General features: G+C 28.5%; 1 protein-coding gene across 1 annotated transcript; it reads left to right on the top strand.

Annotated features, from left to right (window-relative positions):
- The first annotated feature begins 733 nt into the window (after positions 1–733).
- On the top strand, positions 734–11,338 carry LOC142325157 (uncharacterized). Its single transcript, XM_075366561.1, has 3 exons — positions 734–818; positions 7,238–7,351; positions 10,326–11,338. Exons 1-3 carry the CDS (start codon positions 804–806, stop codon positions 10,854–10,856), a joined length of 660 nt encoding a protein of 219 aa, XP_075222676.1. The 5' UTR covers positions 734–803; the 3' UTR covers positions 10,857–11,338.
- The last annotated feature ends 995 nt before the right edge of the window (positions 11,339–12,333 follow it).

Below are 12,333 nucleotides of genomic sequence, written 5' to 3'. Positions count from 1 at the left end.
ATACACGACCAGTAACAGTACATCTTCTTAAAGATGACGTTAATAATAGAGGATTAATTTTTTAGGCAGAATTTATAAGATTAAAGTAAAAGTAAGATATAAATATAGAATAATGAGATCTTGCTTTTTACATCTTTAACCCTATGTAGATTATTCGTAGAAGAGGTTCTCTAGAAAGACAGGCCCTGCCAGTTGTCTTAAATAGCATGTTGTGTCCTTGTCATTGTTTATGACATTGTACATTGTTATAAATGTACACTTATCAATAAATAGACTTACAAGTAAAACATCTTTAGATTAAAATTTAATAAATTAATTGTGAACATAACAAACTTTTTTTTTCTGTAAACTTATTTGTTCACTATGAAACTTTTTTATTTTTAAAAAAAATGTTTTTCTTAGGTTGATAATAAAAATGGTGGTGATACAAATTTTTGTTGTCAGTGTCACTATTTTCCATTAAAACATATCCTCCCAATAAGAATTTTATTTAAGAATTATTTTTCTGTCAATTGCTCTGCCTGATGACAATCTACCAGGTGTGTAAATATGAAACCGGAATTTTTGTATAGAAAATACACAATTTATTGTATGAAAATGATAAAAAATATTTTATTCAAAATATTGTCCATTGTAGCTATACATTTTTTCCATCTTTGACAATTTATGAATGCCATAACAAAAAAAAACTTTTTCTCTTTTGAGGCAAACAAGTCATCAAGCCATTTTCGTACATTTTCATAAGAAGTAAAGCACTGCTCAGCAAGTGGTGGGTCCCATCGATGCAAATAAATAATAGTTAGATGGAGCCAAGTCTGGTGAGTAAGCCGCATGCAAAAGTATTTCCCAACTGAACGCCTCAATCATTTCCTTGACCGGTTTTGCTGTGTGTGATGGCGCATTATCATGAAGCAAAATCACTTTGTGTTGCCTTTTTTAATATTCTGGTCGTTTTTCATGCATGCTTTATTCAAATTGATCTTTTGATGTTGGTAGCGTTCAGTATTAACGGTTTCACCAGGTTTTAGCAGCTCATAATAGATCACACCCTTCTGATCCCACCAAACACAGAGCATTGTCTTCTTTCCGTAGCAATTTGGCCTTGAAATCGATGTCAGTGGTTCACCTGGAGTTACCCATGATCTTTACGCTTAAGATTCTCGAAATATATCCACTTTTCATCACCTGTCACAATTTTATGGAGAAATGACTTTCTTTTGTACCTGGCAAGCAGCATTTCACAAGTGGTTTTTTGGTTTTCTTGCTGTCTTTCATTCAGTTCATGTGGAACCCATTTTTCCATCTTCTGGATCTTTCCCATGGCTTTCAAACATATGGACACAGCTTCTTGTGTTATATTTAATTGATCCGTGAGTTGTTGTTGTATTTGAGCATCATCCTCATCCAACAATGCTTGCAATTTGCTGTCTTCAAACTTATTCGGTGGTCTTCCACATTCTTCATTTCTCACATGATAATCACTACTTTTGATTTTTTTTTAAACCACTCAAAGCACTGTGATTTACGAAGAACACGCTCACCATAAGCTTCGACAAGCATTCAGTGTATTCTGCATCAGTTTTCTTTAAATGGTAACAGAAAATCAAATCATTTGTCTGCAAATCATAGTTTGTAGGTACAAAACTCGACATGTTCAACGCTAATTAAAATTATGCTGTTGTATGAAACTTGTATTGCTGTAAGTTGAAAATCTTTGTCAGGTTTCAAATAAAGAAAATGGCACCAATGATGCAGTTTGATAGTAACTACATTGACAGCTAGGGCCATCTATGGGCAAATTCCGGTTTCATTTTTACACACCTGGTACAGGAGAGAATATGGTATTAAAATTTGTAATTTCAATACCTGACTTTTTTAAAATTTGTTAATTTGAAAAATACTACACATGACCACGACACCAAACTCAAAATCTTTTAGATTAAAGATAAAGACATTACTTTTTACCTGGTCATGGAGGTAGAGTTTCTTTTACTTAATATAATGATTACTTACAGATGAATTTTAGTTAATATCTGAGCTTATATGCTCATAATGATTGTTAATATGGTACAAAGCTTATATTTGCTTTAAGCTCTCATAGATTGTACAAATAAAGAATTAAAAAAAAACTGATGTTAAACATCGTATTTTTATTATTATTACATAAACAATATTACACTTTTTGTTTCCAGATATCAAATAAAGAAGTTCAACTTTATGTTCCACCTCAACCCTCTTCAGTTGTTTCAAAGCAACCTTGTTTAACTACTGTTATGAAAATTCCACCTCTCCCTGATAATGATGATGAGCTTTTAAAACCAACTCTTAGTTCATTACTAACTACTGTACAGACATTAAAATGTAAAATTGCATCTAAAGATCAATTAATTCAGTGCCTTGCTGATCAATTAATTAGCCTTGCTGAAGATGGATGCTGTTGGACTGACTCACTTTTTGATTGTATCGCTACTTATCCATCTAAAAGACATGTTGATTTTGATTGCGCAATGCTAGCTGATTACCTTGCAGGATATATTTACTACAAACCAACAGATTTCATTATAGTAAGTTTGAATCTTTTTTTATTCATTTTTAGGTTCTGGTAAGTTGAATAATAATTTAGTAGTTAGAATAATAATTTAGTTTTTTTAGTAAGTTTGGCTTAACATAAGAGAGATAATTAACTATCTCCTTAACTTGATTAAGAGCTAATAAACACCAGAATAGTTAATAAGTTCTTACTCACCCTAGCTCTGTTGTAAATAATTAATTTTTTTAAATATTTGACAAATATATTTCTTTCATAGTATAAACTAAATTTTTTTAAGCTTATAATTCTTTAATGAACTAATGGTGAAAAATAAACAATTTTACAGAATGTAAAGACTCACACCCTCACAAAAGAGGAATGTATCATGATAGTGTTTGATACAGCACATAAAGAAACAAAATAGGTTTTAAAATTTGAACTTAGAAATACAATACATAAGATAAATGCTAAACAAAATTATTACAATAAACCTGTAAACACTGTTCACAGAAAATATATAAATAAATTTAACAGATACAACAGATACTCCAAGTAAAGGAAAAATAAATAAATGAAATATATTTACAAATATAATAATATAATTACAAATATAATAATTAAGTAACATTAAATTTAATAACAGAAATATTTAAAACTTATTGTGACTGATAATTGTAATGAATGTGATATTTATGAAGTAATATGTGACCAGTATAAATATACTTAGACTGTTGGAAAACCATCAAACAGATCATTTAAAACAACATTTTTAGAATATGTGAGGGCATTGAGAAATAAAAATGTGAAAGTATGCATCAAAGCTGAGCAACTCATAAAAAAACAATCACATTATAAATATGTAATAAAGAAAAAAAATTGAAATAGATAATGATATTAATGAACTGAAGCAATTAGAAAAATAATATATTTATAAATTCAAAAATGAAAATAAGTAAAAAGTAAACATAATTATATGCATTTGTCGGCATAATGGGAATATTTCCCTTTAAATTAGCAGAGAAAAGATTTTTTTTTTGTCTTCAGTCACTTGGCTGGTTTGATGCAGCTTTCCAAGATTCCCTATCTAGTGCCAGTTGTTTCATTTCAGTATACCCACTACATTCTATATCCCAAACATTTTTTTTTATATATTCTAAACATTGCCTACCTTTTTTTTCCTGTTTAGCCTTCGAGAATCACTGTCAGGTATTACTTCAGAGGATGAATGAGGATGATATGTATGAGTGTAAGTGAAGTGTGGTCTTGTGTAGTCTCAGGCTGACCATTTCTGAGATGTGTGGTTAATTGAAACCCAACCACCAAAGAACACCAGTATCCATGACTTAGTATTCAAATCTGTATAAACGTAACTTTTACTAGGTGCCTGTAAATGTTAGCAATTGTTCTTCTATCTTTATACTTGAACCCTAATTTTTTTTTAAAATGCTGAATATTTTATTCCAATCTACGTTATCAAATACCTTTTCTAAGTCTATAAATGTCAAATATGTTGGTTTGTTTTTATGTAACGTTTACTAGGATTTGAACGTTGGAATTCTCAACTTCAAATTCAGCTGATTTGCGAAGACGCATTCACCACTAGGCCAACCCAGTGAGTAAACGTTGCCTACCTGCACAATTTTTCCCATCTACATGTCCCTCTATAATATTAAAGCGACTATTCCAGGATGCCTTAATATGTGGCCTATAAGTCTGTCTCTTCTTTTAACTATATTTTTTCAAATTCTTCTCTCTTCATCAATTTCCCACAACACCTCTTCATTTGTCACTTTATCCACCCATCTGATTTTTAACATTCTCCTATAGCTTCTATCTTTTCTTCTCAGGTACTTCAATCATCCAAGTTTCACTTCCATATAAAGCTACACTCCAAACATTTACTTACAAAAATATTTTCCTGACATTTAAATTAATTTTTGATGTAAGAAAATTATATTTCTGATTGGAAGCTCATTTTACTTGTGGTATTCGACATTTAATATCGCTCCTGCTTCGTAGCATCTTTATCTTTTCCCTTGCATTGTGATTCAGGATCTAAATTGTTCTTTAACATCATTAACTACTAGTTCTATATAAAGATTAAAAAGTAACAGGGATAGGGAACATCTTTGTCAAACTCACTTTTTTATTACGGTTTCTTTCTTATGTTCTTCGATTATTAGTTACAGTTTGTTTCCTGTAAATGTTAGTAATTGTTATTCTATCTCTGTACTTGAACCCTAATTTTTTTTAAAATGCTGAACATTTTATTCTAGTCTTGTTATCAAATCCCTTTTCTAAATCTATAAATGCTTGGTTTGTTTTTCTCTAATCTTCTTTCTACTATTAATCTGAACGCTAAATTTGCTTCCCTTGTCCCTATCCTTTTCCTGAAATTGGTCTTCTCATACACACAGTTCTTCCACTCTCCTCTCAATTCTTCTGTACAGAATTCTAGTTAAGATTTTTTATGCATGACTAGTTAAGCTAATTGTTCTGTATTCTTCACATTTATCTGCTCCTGCTTTCTTTGACTATAACACTCATGACTATAACACTCTTTTTGAAGTCTGACGGAACTTCCCCTTTTTCGTAAATATTACACATCAGTTTATATAATCTATCGCTTCCTCACCTGCTCTGCGCAGTAATTCTGCAGGTATCCTGTCTACCCCAGGAGCCTTTCTGTTGTTCAAATCTTTTAATGCTCTCTTAAATTCAGATCTCAGTATTGTATATCCCTTTTCATCCTCTTCAACCTCCTCTTCTTCATCTATAACAACAGTTTCTAATTCATTTCCTCCATATAACTCTTCAGTATATTCCACCCACCTATTACCTTTTTCTTTCGTATTATAAATCGGTGTACCATCTTTGTATAACACATTATTAGATTTTAATTTATGTACCACAAAATTCTCCTGTATGCTCCGTTTATTTTACCAAGGATCATTTCTCTTTCCACTTCTGAACTCTTTTTTTTAATCCACTCTTCTTTTACTAATTTGCACTTCCTGTTTATGGTATTTCTTAATTGTCAATAGTTCCTTTTACCTTCTTCATCACTAGCATTCTTATACTTTTTATGCTCATCCATCAGCTCAAATACATCCTTTGATATTCAAGTTTTCTACCAATTCTCTTTGTTCCGCCTACGTTCGTGTAGGTGGAACAATTATTACAAACAATTATTGTTTGTACTATATTCAGATTTCACCCACTAATTACCTAACTAAATAATTACCTAACTTAATTTTACCCATATAACTTAAGACATTTGTTGTTGAGACTAGTTTGGTGCCTACTTCATGTGAAACAGTGTCTATAAGACTGCTGGTTTTCTTTGTCAGAGGTTGTAAAATGTTGACCACAAACAACAAAAAAAGTCTTCTGTTGTAGAAGTTATGGTATGTCTCCAAGCCCACGAATAACAGAAGTTTATGTGATGCACCATTAATTCTGTTATTTCTTGCCTCTGAATTTTCTCCTGACCCTAGGTGGATCCTGGGTTTTGTGTGTATGCGTATGTGTTTGTATATATTACAAAAGATTGTTGCATTTACTGTAAGATTTTGTTATTAAAAAATCATTTAGCCGTCTCTAATTTTGACAACAAAAGAAAAAACTTGAATTACTGTGAATCAGTAGTAACTTGATTACTTTATGATTAAAGTAATCACATTATTACTGATGTTATTATGTATGTAAAATAAAATTATATATCAATATATATATATATATATATATATACTTTTTTTTTAAATTAAAAAGTCTACTATCATAAAAAATTTGTGTGGTAATAAAATATGTTGTTTCAAATCCAGTTGTTTAGTTGCAATTATACTTTGTTTTACTGACACCTCTTTTGCAGGAAAGGTTGAACTGAAACTAAACATAAAATTCTGAACAGTCATAGTGTTTACAACGTTTTATAAAACGGTATTATCTTAAAATTAAAAAATAAATATAATAAAGACAGGGTGGCTACCACTTCCTGTCTGTCAGTTAATATTTTAAAAGTATGAATATATATTTGTATACTGTTTAAATAAAAATACTGAACGCACCATTAAAGAGAACCTTATGGCCTTGGATTTGAACAAAAGAGTCAAGTCATTAAAGTTATAGAATTAAATTTTGTTATCAGTTTTTGAGATTTTTTTTTAACTGCATGATTTTTAATACGTTCCAAGCAGTTATCTCATATATTATAAATGAAAGATAGTATTATAAATGTATACTAGAACTTTTAATCTTTTTATCTTATTGATTTAATTAACTTTTGTATGTTTTTTTAAAATAATCAGTGCAAACTATGAGAAAAGAGTTGAAAATAAATTACTAATAAAGAGTGTGTTGGAACAATATGTAAATTAAAATAAATATGTAAATAAAATAGGTTTGCAAATACAATTAAATTTCATAAATTACAGTAAATAAAATAAAATGCTAAAAACCATGATTTCACTCCTTAACATTAATTAAATATGTAAAAATATATTAATACATAAAAAGAAGTTAATTTATATGATTTTGACAAAAATTTTTGGAGCTTCTAATAATAATTTTTTTCATATAATAAATAAAATAATTTAAACTATCATTTGCTGTAAATTATATAGACAGATGTTCATAAACAAAAATCTCTTTGATTTAGATATAATAATTATTTTAACTTATAACACCTACTTTTTTATTTACTTGCAGAATGATAAAGATCACGGTCATCCATTAAATCTAAAAGTAATTGGAGCTACTTCATTTGATTCATTGTTGATCTCTTGGAGTGCACCAAAAGATTGTGAGGTCACTGCATTTGATGTGAGTATCAAAATTTTCTAATATATATAAATAACAATCTACCTGTTGTGTAGATTAATATGCACACTATAGATAGTGAGATGTGTTAAAAGTTAAATTTTTTTATGGAGTTTACAAATAGATATAAAAATCAATTAAAAATATAAATATGAAACTTTGTTTGGTAAAAAAATTGTTAAAAATTAACTTTAATGAAATCATTTAAAAACGTCACCTCCTAGGTAAAACCACCAATGTAAAAGATGGAAAACTTTAGACTCTTTATAAAAGTTTTCAACAACAAATTATAGTAAGGTTGCTCATGCTATAATTTTGTCAAGAGTAAAAAATTAATAATCTTTTTTTATACAAAATTGCTCATTACTCATGTTTCAGAGTTATGACAGTTAGAACGGTTTTCCAAGATGCAATTTTTAGAAAATTTAAGTTAATATAGATTTTTAGTTTGTACAATATTTTTGTAAGTAGTTCTGAACTTAAAATTTTTACAATTACAAAATAAAAAAAAATATTTTATAATTACTTAGGATTTAGTGTATATTTCTTAATTGCATAAGAAAAAAACGATTGAAAAAAGCATAAAGTTTTTTTAAGAACAAAACAAAAACAACATTACTTTATTTATTTATTTATTCATGCTGCCTTTAAGTACATTTTTCAGTTTTGTAATGAAAAATAATTTTATTAAAATTATATTTACAAAAAAATGTTTAAAAAAGGGAAGTCTGACCATTTAGTGTTAAAAGGTAATAAGTTAACAGTTTTCCTCATCATCATTTTGCTATGAGACAATGGTTTTTTTCTGTACATTTACTTTTGTCAAAAAGATTTTCAGAATGAAGTATATAAGCAGATAGAAGTCAGCTAAAAGTCTTGAAGTAACGATTTATATTTAAAAATAAATATTAAATACTTTACTTAAATATCTGAAAGAATCAACCACATTTCATATTCAGTGCATTGGGTGAAATGTCTTTCTTTTACTTTTTAAATAATGAAAATTAACTTTTTAATGTTTCTTTTCTTTTAATCGATAATGTGTAAGTGTTTTAGAAAACATTGTTTCCAAAATTTCACTGTAAGTCTAGAGAAATAAAGTGAGACAAAGGTGACAAAACCATATGAAACACTTACATAGTAAACTGCCAATTTAGCTGCTGACTGTTCTACTTTGAGATAATTTTCATAAATTTATACTACTATATAAGTTTATAAAAAATAAAATAATAATTTGTTTGTTGCAAGTATTGAAAACTCAGACATTCAATTGTTTCTGTTTATTATTAATGCTACACTTACTCCTATTTCAGTAAAATAAACTTCAGCCCCAAACTATGTATGATATGCTATTTTTCCATTTTTCATTATACTGTTTAACTACTTGCAATAATGCATTTAACTATTCTTATATTCAGTACTTGTATTATCTAACTTTGTTAAAGATGGAGCTTTAGTAAGAGATTTGTAGCATTCTAAATACCCACACAATACAATCAAGTTTGTTAAAAATATTCCCGTTGTTTATTAGTTCTTCTAAAAAGAAAAAATTCATAGCCAAATTTTGTTTTCAACAGAAATAATTTGTAGCTTTACTGGCAAATGTTTTAATTGTAGTTGCATATTTATGTAGCTAATAATTCAGATTCGGTTCCCATTATTATGCTTATCATAAGATGTATGATGTATGCCATAGCTGTAAATGAATTTAAACGTGCTATTCAATACAACAAAATCAGAGTAATGTTTTTTGAAAATGATTCATATTCTTAGTAATTTAATTCTGCTTCCAGAAGTTCTTTTTTGAGCTGTTATGTGACTTTTAACATTGGTGTTTTTTTGTGTAGTTTACAATAATGTTCATCTAGAAACGGTTAAGAAACCTCTTTAGTATGTAGTCAAACAACATAATTTGATCAGTTTTCTGTTTGTGCATGTAGTATTATTACATATATTATTTAATCAATCATTGTTCAAGAAACTTAGGAGTTGGCTTCTGTGTGCTGTGTGCAAAATTTGCATTTTGTGGTTAATATAATTCCATATGTGTTCTGTTTCGGTAAGGATTTTTTTAGAAATCAATCCTACTGTTGTGTCTAATGCAAGTACATGTGATTGAATGTGTTGTGTTTATGATATTACAATCAACATATTTTTTGACATTGTTAACAATTTTGTTTGACTATTAGTATATATCCATTTTACTTATTTTCTGTCACTTAGTTTGTTTTGTTTTGAACTTTATGCAACATTTTTTTCTGATTGTCTGTCAAACTATTTTTAATCTTATTACTAAAATTTCTTTGTGAAAAAGGTTTTAATTATTCAAGGCATATTTTTTTGTTTACTGCATCTTTAACTGGTTAGGCACATCTAATTTATAGATTGACATTAAAAAAAAAAAACAGCATTAAAATAAATTTAGCATATAAAATTTTTATTACAAAATTATGATAGGCAGAAAGTGTTAACATTCATCAACTTGTCCAAGAACAATATCAAACAAAAGGAAACTGTCATCCTCAATTTTGTTTATCTTTGGTGTCCTTTGATCTCTGGTTTATTAAATCTTTCCCTTAAAATGTCACCCCTTAAGATATGCCACTGGTTTAAGCTTTTACCTCTTGAAATACTCGAGGTATTGTATAGTGATCAGGTCATTATAAGATTACCTTTCATAGCTTAGTCATAATTAAATCATATGTTGACGTGTTTTGGATATACTCCCATTTTCAAAACTCACTGTACACTTGAAAACAAAGTATATCTGAAATGCATCAACATATGATTTAATTTTGATAAAGCTAAGAAAGGTAGATAATTGTACTCAATACAGAAATTATGATGATCTTAGCAAAAAAAAAATATAAATTAATAATAGTTTTATTAAAGAAACATATTGCATATGCATATTCACATGTATTACCTTACCCAAGATTCTGAAGATTTATTATTTTTATAATTAATTTTTTTTCAGATATATATAAATGATGAACTTCTTGAAAGAGTGCGGGATCCAGATGCCAGAAAAGCCCTTCTTCATCCCCTTATTATGCAAGAAGAGATTCTAATCACTGTATGTGCCTTAGATAAATGCGGTGTTCATGTGTTTTGTGATGAAATTTGTATCCCACCAGTGTCAGTACCATATATCACATTACATAACACTCCAGTATTACCAACAGTGTCAAGTACCCCACAACTTGAAGCACTCGCACAACCTGGGTCATCCACACAACCTGAGTCATCCACACAACTTGAGTCATCCACACAACCTGAGTCATCCCCACAACCTGGATCATCTACACAACCTGAGTCATCCACACCGTCTGGGTCATCCCCAAAATCTGGGACACCCAGACAATCTGGATCATCCACACCGTCTGGGTCATCCCCAAAACCTGGGACACCCAGACAATCTGGATCATCCATACTGTCTGGGTCATCCCCAAAACCTGGGATACCCAGACAATCTGGATCATCCACATCATCTAGGACTAAAATTTAGCTGTTTAACAACATATCATGTGTATGACAATGCTCATTTGTGACTTGTTTATTGTTACTTTTTTCACTGGAAGTGCAGATAGTTTTATTGTTGTTACTAGTCTCAAAAAACTACTAAAAAATAAAAATATATATTTATATATAATATGTTTTTGAAAATAAGCAATAATCTAGTCGTACAATTAAATGCCAATAATTTAAGTACATAATTATACATGCCTTTCAATCTATAAAATATATTTTGTGATTATTGTAAATTTGTTAATATTAAAATTGCACAATATTGTATAAACACTAAAGAAAGGTCCTATTTATATACATATATTTTTGTATCAACATAGGCTGTTAACATTGTAATAAAATTATTACATTACATTTTATTGTTTTTATATGTGTAATTACATTGATTTAAGTGGTTTGAAAAAAATTCAATTATTATGTAAAAATATTTTTCAGAATAATATTTAAGTTGTTTTACTGTTACTTAGTAACTCTTGTAAAAGTTTAATACAATACCTTGTTTACAACAGAAAATTTAAAAAAAAAAGACTTAACTAAACACCTTTTCACATTCATAAAAGTGGCTTGACATTTTTCATGCATACATGCATACACTTAGAAAGTGTAATAAAGCAATGTAATTTTCTGTGAAATTTAGGAATGAACATTGTTTAAAACTATGAACTTTTGAAATAACAAACCAAATTCTATAAATACATTTTTAACAACTTCATGATTTGTGAAGAAAGAATTACTGAAGATGTTTGCAAGAGGGACTGAAAAGGTTTTACACTATGTTATTATAAACATCTGCATTTTTAAGTTTTAATTCAGTTAATGATTTCAAAAGTTTATAGTTTTGGATAGAAGCACTGTGAGCACTGTGACTTTGTATTATAATAATATTAATATGATCCTATGTTGCTAATTGTCTCTAAAGAAGCAAATGACAGAGAGAAAAAGAGAGAGTGAGGAGCGAGAGGGAAGACAAATTACTTTAAATACCTGTTGCCTTCCCCAGTTAATTTCAATTAAATATATTGGTATACTACAAAGATTACAATTTCATTTTGTGGTTGTGGTAATTACTAAATATTAAAAACAGATGCTATTTTATTCTTTTACTGTCACATGCTTTGTTCACTCGACAAATAGTCCCAACATGGAATTAATTTTGAAAATATATGTTAAATTTCATGAGTGACATTATTGAATGATAAAATCATAAGGCCAGAAATGTCTTGTAGACATTTTACTCCATAATTGAAAAACCAAATATTTATATATATTTCAAATATAAAAGTGAATTCTGTTATAAAAATCAAGTTTTCTAGTATATATTTTTTTTTTTTGAAAATCTGAAATAATTTATAGAATTTGCAATGACAACTATTTCATAAAGTTTATATTTATATTATCTATAATAAATAAAATAAAAAATATCACTTATTGCTTATTTTCTTTTAAATAATATTCAC

This window comes from Lycorma delicatula, chromosome 5 (genome assembly GCF_047948215.1).
Source record: "Lycorma delicatula isolate Av1 chromosome 5, ASM4794821v1, whole genome shotgun sequence".
Classification (NCBI taxonomy): domain Eukaryota; kingdom Metazoa; phylum Arthropoda; class Insecta; order Hemiptera; family Fulgoridae; genus Lycorma; species Lycorma delicatula.
This window is presented reverse-complemented; position numbering and strand designations above follow the sequence as displayed.